Source organism: Colletes gigas, unplaced genomic scaffold (assembly GCF_013123115.1).
Source record: "Colletes gigas isolate AHSC1104 unplaced genomic scaffold, ASM1312311v1 Colletes_gigas_Sc00001, whole genome shotgun sequence".
NCBI classification, from domain to species: Eukaryota; Metazoa; Arthropoda; class Insecta; order Hymenoptera; family Colletidae; genus Colletes; species Colletes gigas.
The window spans coordinates 11267922-11285335 of NW_025106630.1; the positions used below are offsets into that span (position 1 = coordinate 11267922).

The 17414-nt window shown below is 44.9% G+C and overlaps 2 protein-coding genes across 4 annotated transcripts; both read left to right on the forward strand.

The window, feature by feature from the left end:
• The first annotated feature begins 194 nt into the window (after positions 1 to 194).
• Positions 195 to 9559, forward strand: LOC122397500 (long-chain fatty acid transport protein 4). The gene is made up of 13 exons (XM_043396686.1): positions 195 to 699; positions 5786 to 5936; positions 6133 to 6370; positions 6746 to 6977; positions 7059 to 7260; positions 7318 to 7510; positions 7571 to 7714; positions 8018 to 8155; positions 8247 to 8313; positions 8475 to 8565; positions 8645 to 8798; positions 8869 to 8924; positions 8998 to 9559. Exons 1-13 carry the CDS (start codon positions 581 to 583, stop codon positions 9094 to 9096), a joined length of 1884 nt encoding a protein of 627 aa, XP_043252621.1. The 5' UTR covers positions 195 to 580; the 3' UTR covers positions 9097 to 9559.
• A 221-nt stretch (positions 9560 to 9780) lies between these two features.
• Positions 9781 to 16843, forward strand: LOC122398550 (5-oxoprolinase). Of its 3 annotated transcripts, none has more exons than XM_043400629.1 (21): positions 9781 to 10509; positions 10570 to 10755; positions 10898 to 11136; positions 11214 to 11376; positions 11432 to 11517; positions 11719 to 11920; positions 12360 to 12629; positions 12723 to 12824; positions 12880 to 13081; positions 13134 to 13353; positions 13419 to 13578; positions 13636 to 13913; positions 13996 to 14256; positions 14429 to 14534; positions 14599 to 14766; positions 14841 to 15085; positions 15167 to 15278; positions 15438 to 15662; positions 15812 to 15993; positions 16250 to 16409; positions 16684 to 16843. In XM_043400629.1, the coding sequence occupies exons 1-21, from the start codon at positions 10345 to 10347 to the stop codon at positions 16822 to 16824; spliced, it is 3873 nt and encodes a 1290-aa protein (XP_043256564.1). In that variant the 5' UTR covers positions 9781 to 10344; the 3' UTR covers positions 16825 to 16843. The 3 variants fall into 3 exon arrangements, with proteins under 3 accessions (XP_043256564.1, XP_043254892.1, XP_043255741.1); XM_043398957.1 differs by having other exon boundaries at positions 12360 to 12620; positions 12699 to 12824; positions 13419 to 13557; XM_043399806.1 differs by having other exon boundaries at positions 11734 to 11920; positions 12360 to 12620; positions 12699 to 12824; positions 13419 to 13557.
• The last annotated feature ends 571 nt before the right edge of the window (positions 16844 to 17414 follow it).

Here is a 17414-nt window from a genome sequence, read left to right on the forward strand (position 1 = left end):
GAGGCCTCTTATCGAGATACACGTTCCGACTTAACGAACAACAGATAAATTTCATGCGTTGCTCGATAACAAATTACACTGTATCGAAAGTACTAATAAATTGATCGCCTCGAAGCAAAGAAATTCCAATTTCCTTTTCAGCGAGTCCTCTTCAGCATGATATTCCTCAACCACCCAACAGAACAATCAGCCACGATATTTGCAAAAATCTCGTCGTTTATTCGCAAACATTTCGAACTGGTGGAATTTTCGAGCGTCCCCCCTCCCACCTCCCCCAACGAAATCACGACGTGCCTACGCCAATGACTATCAATGACGATCACTTGGCGTTCCACGGACACGATACGTATACACGAGCCCCCCACATGCATGCACGCACACATCCATGATGCACTGGGACGTCGGATAACTGGACGATTGTACGCGTTCGTTCAGTCGTCGTTCGGTCGTGGTTCGGTGTGCCCGAGCGTTCCTCTTTAAAAAATCCGTTTTCTCGCGTCGCGGGCGTAGAGGCAACGATCTTCTGCGTCCCACGCGGCGATCGAGCGCGCGCCTCTGGATCGATCAGTGCCGCGTAGCCATGGGAGCGCACGAAGTGGTGATCGCGGCTTTGTCCGTTTTCATCGGCGTCTATTTGCTCACCGGAAACCGCCGACGCGTCATTTACGCCCTCTACAAGACCTTACCGAGAGACGTGCTGTGAGTATTTCGTAAAGGACCTTCGCCGGAACCTTTCTACGAAACCGCCATGCTGGATCGTTAATTGATTGATATCACGTTCACTTTTTACGCGACGACACTAGCAACCGGTACGCATTAGCGTCGCGAAAGGCGTCGAAACGCTTTGTTCGGAGAGGAAACGAACGATTAACACCATTATCAAAACGAACGTCAAAGCGTGGCTCGATTAATACGAACAGCGACGTCTACGCTTTGTTGTCTCACATTTAGCGTAGAAGTATAAATGGAAATCCCAATATTGTTACTTGACTTACTCGTAATCGGAGATTGTTGGTAATTTCGTTTTATGATAATGAACCTTTTGATGGAAGATGTTTAACATGCTCTGTCGTGCGGTTCTTTCCATCTTTCATTCTCTACTGACATGTTTACACACGTGCTTACGGAAAGTTAAACAGATTCTCTTGACCCTCGTACTCTGGTCTCTCTGACCTTCTTGTTTCTTCAAAATTATTAGAAGAATGGACGAAAGTATTGCCTTTTTGTCTGTGCATAATATCTATAATACGATCTGATCCAGTCCCTTCCCTTTCAATCGCCACATTATACTTTACATTGTTTAATTGAAACGTTAAAAATGTTTGGAACGACTTTACCTCGCCACGATGCACAAAACAATTTTATAAGCTATTTGAAATTCCTTTTCTCGAACCTGTTATCAATTAATGCACCAAAGAATCGAAAGTTCATCGTCCAAATGAGTCAGACGCACACGAGTGATCACGTTCGTCCTCTGATCGATTGCACGCATTTCACGAACGACCACGATCGATTGAAATAAATGGACGCTCGGGTCGCGTTGACACGGAAATCGACTCTGTTGATCGACGTGGTTTGTGCGCACGTTCCAAAGGAAATCAAACTCTTCTGCGACAGATTACGACCGCTGGTCCTGCGTTGCATAGCAATGGCGTCCACCAGAGTTGGACAAATTTTACTCACGAACAAGGAATAATTAACAGACTCGAACACGATACTTCCTGGCTCCTTAATCTCGATCGAAGTCAATGATTACTTGCACGAAACGATATTTTTGGTTTTCGAAAGAAATTAGTGAATGAAATTTCGTAATAGCCACCGTTGAAGCTCGATATAACTAATGAGATGTATATTGATACGAGTTTCTAATTAAAAAATTTTGAACATTTAGAAATTAATATATGGAATAAAAATTTCGAAAATTGGTTTATATCGTGGTGACCCCACGACGAGAAATTTACTTCTTCCCTGGTATCTTGGTTTACCAATAGCCTTAATTGATACACCGTGACAGTATTCTCTATCTACGCGTGTTTGTTCGGTTATCAGCCTGCACACAGTCGACTGATGCTTCTCGTGCATTGTGCAGCTGCGACACGACCATTGTACAGCCAATATGAAGTGCATGGAATTTAAACAGCTTCTTCAATGATATTTATGTTGATCCCGCGATCACGCTCGGCAAGTTACCGCTCGAATACGTAGTGTTCACTTTTTGGAGCTATCGTTTGAGAAAAGAATGCATATACTATCCCAAAACGTTTTATTCTACGAAGAAATCCTGTGTTAACTTTGGAGGAACAGTGTAAGAATTTTCAACATCGATCGCGTATTTTATTTGTAAAGTTTGAACGACCGAACGAGTAGAAAACGAATGCAATCCATAGGACGGTAAGAAAAGTATGAAGTTGACCAGCAGCACGGATAAGCTTGGATAATCGATTGGCCCTCATTTTCGCAGCTTGTAATCGTGTTTTCAATTTATTATGCAACGTATCGATACGAAGAAATCAGTGTTCGCTTACTCCGTTACGTGCATCGAGGTTGCTCTTCGGAATCTGCAGCGTCGTGTTTCCTCAAACTTCTCTTATTTACTTCGTATATTATATCGCAAATATCTACAAACTTATCTACCCTTTCTTGATCAGACTCTTCGTTAAAAAATAACGATAAGATCGATCGCTCGGATACGAGGCGACTTTTGATCTACAGCGACACGATACGATTTGTTATTTAAACTTTGTTACTTACAAAGGAGTTATCGTTGGCTTTAGAAACAATTGTACAATAGGACGTTAATAAATATTGATAGTGGGTCAGGTATCGATGGTTGAATTATACATAGATTGCTATTGTTTTAAGGAAACGCTCTATTTTTCAAGTAAGTAAACTTCACGAAGATAGTCAGAATTTCAATCAACTTGTACACCTAATGAATATATTTAATGGGGGAACGTATCGTCCATCGAAATCTGTTCTAAAATAATCACGTTCCGGTCTGCATAATTAATAATTATGATAGTGGAGATTTATGGACAGGTTTTTAAACAATTGTAACCTTAAACGATAATAGACAAATAGAAATTTTATTTGACACGTTTGTAAAATACGAATCGGAGACTCCCATGTGGTAAAAAGGAGATTTACAAGATTAGGGTACCAGCGGTTCGATGATGGCGATGTTGGTAGGGCGTCTGACCAGCAATTCGAAGATCGTAGGTTCGAATCCCCCCCGTTGTTTCTCGTTTTTCGATCATTTAATTGTTGATTTGTTTCCTCAAATTTGTACTTAGAAAACAAATTTGAACCCTTTTAGTTGTTCCGGATGAATCAGAATAAATTTATCGATCGCTCGAGGTATCGATCGATCGATTCACGGTTTGCTTGGCCTCCTAATATTCGTTCAATCGCGCTGTGTCAGAACGAAGATACATTATGGAACGCGGCGGTCGTCAGAGGGGAATTCAATCAATGTCGTTTATATGAAAATTACACTCCGTTTCCTTATTCCGCGACTGAGGCTCGTTGGGTAATCGATTAAACAGGGGTGTCGCGACTGTGTTTCGTTAAAACGCGCGAAGTGTGATAAAATCGCGTGTTGAATGAAAGTGTCCCCCCTCTCCCCTCCCCTCCGGTTTCTCTTGAGAACGTGTGTTTCAGTTATCCGGGATCCGGTTGCAACAAAAATCGTGTTAAAGTTTTCTGAGATCGACAAAGAAGAAACGACACGTGTGTCACGGACCAAACCCAGAACGTGCGTAATCGGTTATTTGCAAAATTGTCTTCTCGACGAGAAGATAAACACCTGAACGCCACGGCCTTGTCCACGAACGAGTGATGGATACCAGCGTTTACATTTCATTAAACGTTGGTCTATCGCGACTCGAAGAGCAAAGTCTCATTTGCCCTGTGCCGGTGTTGGTGTATCCGGTGCAGTTTCCTACGAGACAACATTTTTTTTCTCCCTTCCCCGCCCCAAATACACTAGATTTACAAAAAGGAAATTTTAAGATAGACCAATGCATAGATTCTCTTTTCTTAGGCTTTAACTACTTTTGCAAAATTTATTACACGCACGATACGCCTGCATTCGAGTTTCTCCGGAACAAATAAGAGCAAAGACTGTGAAATACCGTGCAATTAATGTCTCGAGAAATAATTTATCGCGGAAAGGAGCAATTACTTACACTATTTGGGCTAATTAGTCGGCCAGCTGCACAAACGACGTTATCGTTCAGTGAGCTTGGCATTTTATGCTTTTGAAGCTTTAAAATGCTACAGACAGAAGTTAGACGTTTGGCATAAGCGTCCCATATAATTGTCGAATTTCCCTTTCGTCGGAAGTGCATTCTTCGCATAAATATTTTTCTTTCGCATTTCAAAATAACCGAGTCGTTCCAGCGACCTTTTTTTTCAATGTCACATCCTGTTTAAAAAGCAACGATCCAAACAGTGCAGCGAATAATTACAAATTCAAACACTGTCGAGACGTGTTTATAGCACGAACTACCTTTATTTAAAAATAATATTTTTAAAACACGCACAGACGGTTTCTTCAGCGTTTGTTTAAATGTTGTGAAAAATATAGAACGACACGATCGAGTTTATAATTATTCACGGCGCTGTGCTAATCGCGGCGAGCGTTAATTAGTAGCAGTTACTAATCTACGCAGGTGTTAACGAACCAACGTCTCAGGGGTTAACGACAACGAAACCGCGATGGACAGACCGCGGATGCAGATTGTTTTCATAGCTCCTGGCACGCAGTGTGTTCTATTATTTTATTTGATTTCATTTAATCACCGTGGAAGCTCCGGTATCGTATGCTTACCGCGACACGAGAGACTCGACAATGGCGTAATCCTCCGGGGACTTGTTTGCTCCACTACCCTCCAATGGAATTCTACAACAACTTCGAACCTTCCTCTTTTTACTATTATCCCTGACACGGTTTCGTGGCTATCCATTTACATGCAGAGTGTCTTGGTAGCGTCACTTTTAACACTGGATCTATTAAGAGGGTCGAAACGACTCGATTTGTCATTTATTATGTTGTCGTGACTTTTAGAAAGTTACCTCTTTCTCTCGTGTTCTGAATGGTCTTAACCCCCTACAGAAATAAGGGTAGTAGACGGTAGTAGCCTGATTAGTATCATTTTTTAAATTCCCAAATTACACGAGACTGAAGGTACGAAAAAAAATAATTGCTCGTGAATCCCTAATAAAATGGTGTGAATTTTCGAATTTTAATAAAAAGTTTTTGGCAAATAGAACCGCAACGAAAGAAGTGTCAAAGGAGCAACGACGGAAAGGTTGAGCTCGTGTGACACATGTCACGCGCGTGTCGGGCCGCGATATTAACCAATTGATTCCGAAAGGAAATGATGTGACAATAGGGGAACGTGGCAGGGAGAAGGGAGGCGTTACTGACGATCTAGAAAACATGCGATCGTTTTCATCGGCCGTGCCTCAATTCGCTTCCCAACTAATCGTTTCATTCAATCCCTTTCCGACTGACCCCTTTCCCATCGCAGAAACGTGTCGCGTAGAATATATGGAATTAAACCTATTCTAATCGCTATTAATCTCGCCTGAGAAATAGTGCCACTCAACCAATTAGACCACAAGTGACGCCATTGTGCCCGTTTCCCCGACCGAAAAGATCGATGGCGGTCAGAGAAATTCGAAATAAATAGGAGAATTAGATCTATTATTAGCAGATTTCTTTATTCGATACGTTCTAAGATATCCGTAGATTGCAGAGTGGTTTTTCTCTTGCAAACAGGGGCGCCTACAGATTCGTTCGAGTGAACATACTATTATGGTGGTGGGAAACGCAAGGGCTCACCGTGGCGAGGGTGTTCACCAACTACGCCACTGCTCATCCCGACAAGATTGCTTACATCTTCGAGGACAGGGAATGGACCTATCGGGAGGTAAGCCGAGATCCTCAATGCTCCACAGCAAATAACTTAAGATTCTCCATTCCGATACTCGATAAAATACAAGTACGAGGCGAGACTTCGCGAGAATTCGCTGACCTACGGTTCAAGATCACTCAGGGTCAATCCCTTGTAATAGAAGCTTAGTCGTTAAGTGTCATTCGAGTTTTGATTTTCGATTTTAATGCAGTTGGAGGAGTACAGCAATCGTCTGGGACGTTACTTCCGGACAAAATCTTTGTCCCGCGGGGACAGCGTCGCGTTGATGATGGACAGTTGTCCCGAATACGTTGGAACGTGGCTGGGGCTCAGCAAGGCTGGCTTCGTGGGCGCACTCATCAACACGAATCTCCGCCATGACGTTCTAGTGCACAGTATGAAGGCGGCCAACTGCAAGGCTGTGATATTTGGGTCGGAATTCAAAGAGGGTAAAGTTCTGTCACGTTTTTACTAGCGGCGATCAGAACGAGGCGAGAATACTTTGCGAAAAATTCAGACCAAATAGCTAACAAGACAATAACACGTGATGCGTCGAAAAATTCGCCTGGTCCACCGTCCAGAGATTCTTCTCGTTAAAATCTCTGCCAACGAAGGCCATTCTTTCTCAGCTTCGCCGTTTTCCTTGCTCTCTGCCGGTCGGAGTCGCGCGTGCAGGGATTCCCAGAACGGGATACATTATTCATTTTTCGCAAAACCAATCGTTATTCCTGTTCTCCGGCGACTACGAGCGCGCGTCGGACTGGTCGAGCCACTTTCGAGCCACGAGATAAGCTCTGAGACGAGTAATGTTTTTTTCTGTTCAGCGATTCGCGACGTAAGGGAAAAAATCCCGGGCTTGTCTCTGTATGAGTGGTCGGAGCTGCCGGACACGCAGTGCCTGGAGGGAGCGATCGATCTGAACACGGAAATCCGCACCGTGGATCCGGCAGCCCTCCTCGACGACCTTGCTCTTGGTACGCCAAGGGACAAATTGATTTACATATACACGTCGGGCACCACTGGAATGCCCAAGGCGGCCGTTATCACCAATCTGAGGTGCGATTCGAGCGACCAGACACGTGGTTCATTAAAAAATCATATAAAAATTGGCCTTCTAGACATTGTTTGCGTTTTCAGGTACATGCTGATGTCCTGCGGCGTTCACTACATGCTAAATCTACGATCGACGGATCGAATTTATAATTCGTTGCCGCTCTATCACACCGCGGGAGGATTGATCGGGGTGGGCCAGACGTTGCTCAGGGGTGTCACGGTGGTACTTCGCAGGCGTTTCAGCGCCTCAAAATTCTGGCCTGACTGCGTCCATTACGAATGCACCGTAAGGTCAACGTTTAAACTTTTTAAGACTCGAGTCACTCAGCGATCTATTTTTTAGATCGCCCAATACATAGGCGAGATCTGTCGATATCTACTGGCCGTACCTCCTGGCGCCTGCGACACCAAGCACAAAGTTCGACTGATGTTCGGAAACGGCCTCAGGCCTCACATCTGGAAGCCTTTCGTGGAACGATTCGGCGTGAAGCAAATTGGTGAATTCTACGGCGCCACCGAAGGGAACTCGAACCTTGGTAATTGAACGTCTTCTCTCTTTACGGTGATCGATTCTATCTTGTGAATTCGCGTTTCAGTGAACATCGACAACAAAATTGGCGCCGTGGGATTCGTGCCACTTTGCGCGGGTTCCATATACCCTGTGGGCCTGTTGAAGGTAGACGAGGAGACTGGAGAACCGGTGAGGGGTCCAGATGGTTTATGCATACGTTGTAAACCTGGTAAGTTTATGTGTGCAAGTTACGAAGTCGGTATTAACGAGCTTCTTAGGCAATGTTTGAACAGTCATCGAGTCGCTAGACTTCTTACAATCTCGCGCGAGCGAAAGTGAAATCAGCTCTCTATAACCTCGCGTAACTCCCAACTCACGTATCAATTATCTACATTTTTTTGCCATTAGTATGTTCCTCCGTCGACGATGAGAAATAACGATTCGTATTAAGCCTTTCTCTATATTATAGGGAAACCACGAGCACACGGACTTTTTAATGATCAGCTTGAACGTTTGAATTATTATCTTTTAGGTGAACCAGGCGTTTTCGTGGGGAAGATAAACCCGAAGAAGATAGTGAACGATTTCTCCGGGTACGCGGACAGCAAAGCGTCCGAGCAGAAGATCCTCCGCGACGTGTTCCGGAAGGGCGATCGCGCCTTCAATTCTGGTCGGTGATTCGTAAAACAAACACGGTCTATTTGTACCCCACACCCGCGAGAAAACATCCGCGTCATGATTAAAACGCGTTTTTCGAACAGGTGATATTTTGGTTATGGATGAATTCGGCTACTTCTACTTCAAGGACAGGACCGGTGACACCTTCAGGCAAGCATTTTCAATTTTCGCGCGATTCCCCTACCGGGATGTTCTTTCGAAAGAATAGTAATAATACACGATACACGATGAACGAAACGATTTAACCAGGAATAAATTTGTCGACTGTCCAATGACTAAAAACCTTTTTTTAATTTCCTTTATTGTCGCAGGTGGCGTGGTGAAAACGTTGCCACTTGCGAAGTGGAGGCTGTTGTCAGCAACGTGATAGGTTTGAAAGATGCAGCAGTTTATGGTGTCGAGGTAATCAACGATGAGAAACTGACAATATTTCGCAAGGGAGGATAGAAACAATATTTCCATACATTTTATACGTTGGCAGGTGCCTAAAGTCGAAGGGAAAGCTGGAATGGCCGCCATTTACGATCCAAATAATACTCTAAACATCAAAGAAATGGCGGACGGCGTGAAGAAGTCGCTCCCAGCGTATGCCAGGCCTCTCTTCGTTAGAGTTCTGTCGGAACTGCCGATGACTGGCAAGTATAGCAATCGATTATGTTTCTGAAACGTTTCAGACACAATAACTGAAGTACTTTGCCTCCCCAGGTACGTTCAAGTTGAAGAAAAAGGATCTCCAGCAAGATGGCTTCAATATTAAAACGGTAACGCTCGCATTTTATGTTATTTTTTATTTACGCGCGAATCATATATCGCGTTACACGATTTCGTTTGCAGATCACGGATCCGGTTTATTTCCTCGATCACACAGGCGCCTACGTGAAACTTACAGAACAGCTTTACAACGATATCATCGAGGGAAAAGCTCGGATATAATCATTTAGTAAAAAAGTTTTGAACAGAAAAAGAAAACCCGTAATTCAGATTTTGTACAATTTCTATTTATTTACAAGAACACGGAGCGAATTGAGAAATTCTACCAAACCGAGAAACGAAGAACGTCGCATTTATACCTATATATTTTTACACGTATCTTCTTCTATGAGACGATTCCAAGCAGCAGAATAAAATTATACAACATATAGGTTTAGCAAACACACGTTAAAGAGAAAAAAGAAAAATATCCGTGAGAAACGTTCGACCTCCATAACTCGTAGTACGTTAAGAATCTTGTGTATAGGATTTCTTTAAATTCCTTAAACACGATTGTAGATACATTTTGCTAGACAAACTCCTAGAGACTAAGACTTCAAATTATTTTTTAAGGAAGCGATACGCACAGACGACTGTAAAGCAACACTGTATCCAAAGTGGAATTCTGCGTTATAGATTAATAAATTGTTCCCTGTTAAGAAACGTTGCGATCATTTCGATGAACCTTAATGTTCCGGACACCCAGTATCGACTTCGACGAGATGCAGACCGTTTCTGCGCAGTCTCCGGAGTCCAGTGAATCACGTTGTTATCAAAGTAGCGTCCGAGTTACCGTTCTGCACAATCTACGCTCTATGATCGAAACTAACCATTCGATATAAGAAATATTATCAGAAAACTTGATACTCTACGAGCATTCCTCGGTGGAAATCGTAGTTCGATCTCTCCGCTGGATCGTACATCACGGTGAAACTGGTTTCTATTGATAATGGACGTAAATTACAGGATAGAGATCGTCACTATCAAACAGTTCCCGTGAACGTGCACACGGTTGGTCGCTCTAAGACGATTAGATAACGCTTATTGTCGCGACAATTGGAAAAACACTCGCTACAGTGCTGCTACCGAGTGCGTGAATTCGCGTAATAGACAACGCGAATACTCGTTTTCCAAAATAAACTCCGCCATATATGATACAGATGAAAAGACGTTGATTTAAGCCGATTTATCACCGATTCGCTCCGATTTTATCAACTTTCAACGTTGCAACATTGCTCGAACGCGTACTCTAATCACTCCGTTTGTTTTCGACGTTGTTGTGTTTACATTCCAAAAATCCCATGAGCTCTGGATCTTATCGGACGTTATCGTGCACCGAATTTAACCGTCGTAGAAGATTCTCGCGTCTCTGGTGAAATAGTCGATCGCGCGATAGCTAGCGGCTCGTCGTTCGAAAACCGTGTATCACAAATGGGCAACGAGAAGTTCGAGTTTGCTATAGATCGCGGTGGAACGTTCACGGACGTGTACGCCAGGTGTCCAGGCGGCAAAGTTCGAGTGATGAAATTGCTGTCGGTGGATCCCGCAAACTACGAGGATGCACCGCGCGAAGCAATCCGACGAATCCTCGAGCAGGTATTAACGATTTCCCTCCGCGACTTGGACACCGACCTCTGACACGTTGGATGATTTCAGGAAACCGGACGAAAGATCGCTGGACTGATCGACGCCTCGTCGATCTCGTGGATCCGAATGGGCACGACGGTAGCGACGAACGCGTTGCTCGAGAGAAAAGGCGCGAAAATGGCGTTGCTGATAAACGAGGGCTTCAGAGACCTCCTTTTTATAGGCAACCAGGCTCGACCCAACATATTCGACCTGGTTCGTATTTTACAATCAAAGCGTTAACGTACCACGACTCAATTAAATTTAAAATTGCATCGATATTCAGTCGTTCGTATTAATAAAACTTAATATGAAGTTTCGCGACTGTTTGAGGTACAGAACGTTTTTCTTTTCCCAGCAAGTGGTCACGCCGGAAGTCCTGTACAAGAAGGTGGTAGAAGTTGGGTGCAGAGCGATACCAGCCTCGCCCGACAAGTGTCGCTTGGACACTAAAAATTGGCGAAGGGTGAAGGGTTCCACCGGCGAGGATTTGTTCGTCACGCGTGAACTCGACGAGGAAAGGTTGAAGAAGGACCTGGAGGAGCTGAAACGAACCGGGATCGAGAGTTTGTCGGTGGTTCTAGCTCACAGCTACATGTCAGTTACCCTAAATAGACATTATTATCGATCGTCAGGCCCTAGGGACGCTTCAATTCGTCTCGTTTTCGATCTAGGTTCGCCGAACACGAGCTCAGAGTCGGTGAACTGGCGAGGTCGGCTGGTTTCTCGCAGGTGTCTCTTTCCCACGAAGTTATGCCTATGACGAGAATCGTCCCCAGAGGTTTCACAGCCTGCGCGGACGCGTACCTGACGCCCCACATTAAACAGTACCTCCAGGTATCGTTTTCTAACATCATTATTTTTTTCTTCGAATAACAGTGAATCGTTTCAGAGCTTTTCGTCGGGATTCAAAGACAAATTGGAAAACGTGAATGTATTGTTCATGCAGAGCGACGGTGGATTAACCCCGATGAATTCGTGAGTGAACGTTCTACGGAATAGCAATTACGATCGAACTCGCATTGAAATCTCCGAACAATGCTTTCGTCCGCGCTATTTCATCGACGTTGTGCGTTTGTGCATTCGTTACCGACAACTGTCGGTGAATTAGCGACAATGAAAACACTGTGATCTCGATGGAAAGCAGGAACGACCCAATCGTCGCGTCATTTTGCACAGATTTAATGGCTCCAGAGCCATTCTCTCCGGTCCCGCTGGCGGTGTCGTTGGCTACGCGATGACCACCTATGGCAAGGAAACTAATCTGCCGGTGATTGGGTTCGACATGGGTGGCACTTCGACCGACGTGAGTCGTTATGGTGGTAGTTACGAGCACGTGTACGAAAGCACCACGGCGGGGGTCACGATACAAGCAGCTCAGGTATTGAGAGTCTTTAATTTTCCGCGTTTACACATTGCCGACTTGGTAAGCTTTAGCTTTTTAAGCTTAGCCTGTTGGCTAAGGAGAGAAGGCTCTATCAAATTTTTACTTTAAAGTATCCGTTCGAACACGAACGAGCTTATCGTTGGTCAACAACGTGTTAAAATTCACAGCCGCGCGAAGACCGGCATTCTGCGAAGAAAGCAAGATTATTTTGACACGCGTCACGAAAATTAGCACGTTTCGTTTTTCATACAAAGACCAGCACGTTTCAGTTTGCTAAGTAAAAAAGCATGTTTCATCGTTTCTTGCGGTCTTTCGCCACGAAACCTAATACACCGTTTATATGAAAAATGGTGGAAGCGGACCTTCTCAACGACCCAACGAGTTGAATCGTTCGATGTACTTGAATTAATTTCGCCACGAAATTGGGTTGAAGTTGGACGTGAACACAGTTGCGGCAGGAGGTGGATCGATGCTTTTCTTCAGGTCGGGTCTCTTCGAGGTCGGGCCTGAGAGCTCAGGGGCCCATCCAGGACCCGCGTGCTACAAGAAAAACGGTCCTCTGGCGGTCACCGACGCGAATTTAGCCCTGGGGAGACTGTTGCCCGAATACTTCCCAAAAATATTCGGTCCGAACGAAAACGAACCCTTGGACAAGTTCCGCACGATGGAGGCGTTTCGAGCGCTCACCGATCAAGTAAATAACGTTTTCATTCTACCCTTTCTTCGATTCTTTGGGGCCTTAATATCATCGAGAATCAACTCTGGTTTGTAGATAAACGAATTTCTAGCGAAAGAGGGTCACAAGTCGAAGGGCACGATGACGATCGAGGAGGTGGCGATGGGATTCATCAGAGTCGCCAACGAAACCATGTGTCGGCCAATACGAGCTCTGACGCAGGTAGGAAATTAATTTCTATGTCCGTTTATTCGTAAATAATATTCTGTCATTGAAGGCAAAGGGCTACGACACTTCCCGCCATGTTTTGGCGTGTTTCGGGGGCGCGGGTGGACAACACGCGTGCGCCATCGCTCGATCCCTCGGTATGGGAACCGTTTTCGTTCACAAATACGCGGGAATTTTGTCCGCCTACGGAATGGCTCTGGCCGACGTGGTGGAAGAAGCTCAGGAACCGAGCGCGGAAGTCTACGAGAAAGGTACGTTCGCCGGAAAATTCTGTGATCGTCGATACTAATTGATATTCAACAGGATCGTTCGCGCGCTTGGACGAACGCTTGGACGTCCTCGAGAAGAAAGTTCGTAGGAAATTGTTGGCCCAAGGGTTCGAGGATTCTCGCATAATCACGGAGCCATTTTTACACTTGCGATATCAGGGAACGGACTGCGCTTTGATGTGCACCCCGAGTAAAAAAGGCGATGAAAAAGATGGCACGAGACACGGCGATTTTATCACACCGTTTCTGGAAAGGTGAAACTTCTGACGCGAGAAACGGGAGAGTGAAACTAATGATGTTAATCGTGTGTTCGGTCAAGGTATCAGACAGAATTTGGTTTCACTATGCCCGATCGAAAGATCCTGGTGAACGATCTGAGAGTGCGAGGGGTGGGGAGGACAGAGGTGGAGGAGGATTCGATTTTACCGTCGTCCACGGAGCCTCCGAGGTTGGAGAAGGCAAGTAAACCCAAAACGATCGTTTTAAAACAATTAATGACCCGCCAGAAGATCATCGAACCGCGAACTTCCTTCCAGACCACGATGGTGTACTTCGAGAATGGTTATCTGGACACCAAAGTGTACCAATTGGAAAATTTATCGCCTGGCCACGTGATACACGGGCCAGCTATTATAATGGACAGCCTGAGCACCCTCCTGATCGAGCCTGATTGCACGGCATCGATCACCTCTCGCGGCGATGTCAAGATTACGATCGGTCAAGGCCTGAAGGCAGAGGTCACGACCGAGTTGGACGCCATTCAGCTCAGCATTTTCTCCCACCGTTTCATGAGTATCGCCGAACAAATGGGCAGGTAGATCGACCGATAAGATGCATTTAAGAGAACCTTGCAAGTTCCTGAGAGCTTTATAAAATCGATAACCCCGTCCCCCAAGGATTCTTCAGAGAACCTCCATCTCCACGAACATAAAGGAACGTTTGGACTTCTCCTGCGCGGTATTCGGTCCTGACGGAGGGTTGGTCTCCAACGCACCCCATATACCGGTCCATCTGGGCGCCATGCAAGAGACCGTGCAATATCAAATGAGGGTTTTCAAGGGCAAATTCACGCGAGGCGACGTGATCCTTGCTAATCATCCCTCCGCCGGCGGATCGCATCTTCCGGACCTCACCGTCATAACTCCTGTATTCTACAAGTACTTATCTTTAATAATTTCGCAACAGGAATGCAACTGTTTCATTAACTCTATCATTAATAATGGAGTAATGACCTGAAACAGTTGCATGGACCAGCTCGTAGGTAGCAAGCTAATTTAGATATTTTCCTTCATAGTCATTGTAGGGTTGAAACTCTAAAAATTTTTACAGGGACGTGGAAAAACCGGTGTTCTTCGTGGCGAGCAGGGGGCACCATGCTGATATAGGTGGCATAACGCCTGGATCTATGCCGCCACATTCCACTACTTTGCATCAGGTGAATTTATATTCGTATTTTCCTGATTTAGGGCTAGTTTATACAATATTATATTCTTTTACAGGAAGGAGCAACTTTCAAGAGTTTCTTATTGGTGCACAAGGGCGTGTTACGCGAAAAAGAACTGATAGAAGAATTAATGGCCCCAGGGAAGATTCCAGGGAGTTCCGGAACCAGAAACCTGGCCGACAATCTGAGCGATTGCAAGGCTCAGATCGCAGCCAATCACAAAGTAATTTTCACTTATAATAAAACATGTAATCATTAGTTGTACTTTACATTAATAAAAAAACTTCCTTTGCCCAGGGCTCATTGTTGGTGAACGAATTGATCGATATATACGGTCTCGAGGTCGTCCAAGCGTACATGGGTCACATTCAACATAATGCAGAAGTTGCGGTGAGGGATATGCTGAAGTCCGTGGGAAGGAAGCTTCTACAAGATACCGGAAGTACCACTGCGACTGCAGTGGATTACTTGGACGACGGGAGCCCGATTAAATTCGCTCTGAACATCGACGTAGAAAAGGGCGAGGCAGTTTGCGATTTCACGTAAGCTTTTCGCACCGATTACGAGTCGAAATAACGCGATCGACACGAAAATATTGCGACTTTAATTATTTTGAATTAAAGTGGTACCGGATACGAAGTGTGGGGCAACTGCAACGCGCCTCGAGCCATCACTCTTTCGGCGTTGATCTACTGTCTGAGGTCGATCGTTGGTCGAGACGTTCCTTTGAACCAGGTAGAGTTAAAGAAAATAAATTTTAATAGACTTCATTTAGACGAGGTTACGAAAGTAAGTACTACGAGAAGTTTTAAGTTATGTAAACAATTTAATGGTTTTAGACTGGCAGTCGACGCGTTAACAATAATTTTTTTTGTAATTTTTGTCCATTGTCAGGGCTGTTTGAAACCCGTCCAGATAATTATACCCAAGGGTTCGCTCCTGGACCCGTCGGAGGAAGCTGCCGTGGTCGGTGGGAACGTCCTCACTTCCCAACGCGTGGTCGACGTAGTTTTGCAAGCTTTTGGAGCTTGTGCAGCATCGCAGGGCTGCATGAACAACGTGACACTGGGCACCGAAGAATGGGGATACTACGAAACTGTCGCTGGCGGCAGTGGAGCCGTAAGACGTCTCTGAATTGCAATTTAAAAGAAATTAAAATAATTTATAACTTTCTTTTTGAGTCTCAAACTGTATACAACTGTTAAAACAATTTTTATTTAATTCTATGAGACCTACGGTTCAAATTATTATGTACTGGGATTGAAAAGGGACCAACGTGGGACGGCAGGGGCGGAGTGCATACGCATATGACCAACACTAGGATCACCGATCCAGAAATATTGGAACTTCGATATCCGGTTGTTCTCGATAAATTCTCTCTTCGTCCAGGAAGCGGAGGGGCCGGCGCCCACCCTGGCGGCGACGGTGTCATCCGTGAAATAACTTTCAGGCAATTAAACCGTACCAACACAATAAAAGTGCACAGGGTGGCTCGTAATTGCATATCAATATTTTAGATCAGACACGACGAACTCGTTCTTCCCCCGCGGCCAATTTCAATATTGATACTGTACCGTGGCCAGCGAAACGATGATCGTTTCAACGGAATGAAAAATATTTTAAACGCGATTCGGTGCTCTGACTTAACTTTTCAAGACGTGCATTCGAGCGCCCGTCGTTTCTAGTTTACAGTCTCTTAATTACAGGGCACCGATGATGCTGTCTGTATTAACGGAAAGAAGAGTGCACAATCCGCCCGGTTTGGCAGGAGGATCGGCTGGACAACGCGGACGGAACACGCTGAGAAGGGCAGACGGTAGAATGATCAACTTAGGCCCTAAAACTGCCGTGCCAGTCTGTCCAGGGGTAGGAATTATGTCGATAACGCCTACTATTTTATAACGAGCCATCGTCGATCCCACGGGGCGTAAATATAAATTGTATACGATTTTACGCCGCGCTGTAAAATCGAGCGATAAAATTCAAAAGGTAAATTGCAAAAATCATTGGCGCCGAAGGAACCTATTCGCGGTTTACGTTGTCTCGTAAACATTTTATCTCGGCGTATACGATCTGCCAATCCGCGACTCGGTTGCGTGAAAAATCTACATCTAATCTAAATCTAAATCTACGTCCACAGGATACCTTCATCCTGGAGACTCCTGGAGGCGGTGGGTACGGCTTCCCCGGGACAGAGGCTCAGTTGTCGCAAAGAAATCTCAAAGGATTCATCGAACGTGGAAGCGTCTTCGAATATCGAAAAGCACAGGAATCCGTATAATCGTCGTTCACCGAGAAGAGGATGGAATATAAAGAGTTGTTTCTGTAGCTTCGTTGTGAAATTATGATATAATAAAAATCATTGTTTCTAATGCTATGACGACTGTTCTAACCCCTCCCAAAACTCTTCGCGAAATTCAACGTCGGATCGATGAGACGATACCGTTCAATTTCTCTTCTCAATTATGTATTCTGAAATTTCTTGATGAATCGCAGCAGGTGAATCAAATTTACCGAAACTAACATCGATTTGCACGCTTCATTGGACACACGGCGCACGATGGCTCCTGTTCCATTTCCGGTCGCAGTAATTGCTGGCCGAAATATCGCAGTCCAATGCATGCACACACATCTCGAAACTTCCGATTGGATTTCCATTTGCTAGGCGGATCTGAACGCTTCTTAGACGGTTTTATTGTCCACCTAATGCTCGTGATTTTGCAATTAAGCAGGCGCGATGAACCGTTTTGCGTTCAAAGACCGAATTCCCAAATTTCTCAGACGGTCGCGTATTGCTTCTTGCGGAATCAATTTTAACCAAATTATACCAGACTGGTTAGGTTCTTAACTGGCGATACAATTAAGTACAGA

Bases quoted from the DNA above. Each gene is read 5' to 3' on its own strand.
- LOC122398550 (XM_043400629.1), top strand. From the start codon at position 10,345: ATGGGCAACGAGAAGTTCGAGTTTGCTATAGATCGCGGTGGAACGTTC. The intron at 11,137-11,213 runs GTCAGTTACCCT...TTTTCGATCTAG, and splicing joins GTTCTAGCTCACAGCTACAT to GTTCGCCGAACACGAGCTCA. The intron at 14,767-14,840 runs GTAATTTTCACT...TCCTTTGCCCAG, and splicing joins AGATCGCAGCCAATCACAAA to GGCTCATTGTTGGTGAACGA.
- LOC122397500 (XM_043396686.1), top strand. From the start codon at position 581: ATGGGAGCGCACGAAGTGGTGATCGCGGCTTTGTCCGTTTTCATCGGC. The intron at 5,937-6,132 runs GTAAGCCGAGAT...ATTTTAATGCAG, and splicing joins GGGAATGGACCTATCGGGAG to TTGGAGGAGTACAGCAATCG. The intron at 8,566-8,644 runs GTAATCAACGAT...ATACGTTGGCAG, and splicing joins CAGCAGTTTATGGTGTCGAG to GTGCCTAAAGTCGAAGGGAA.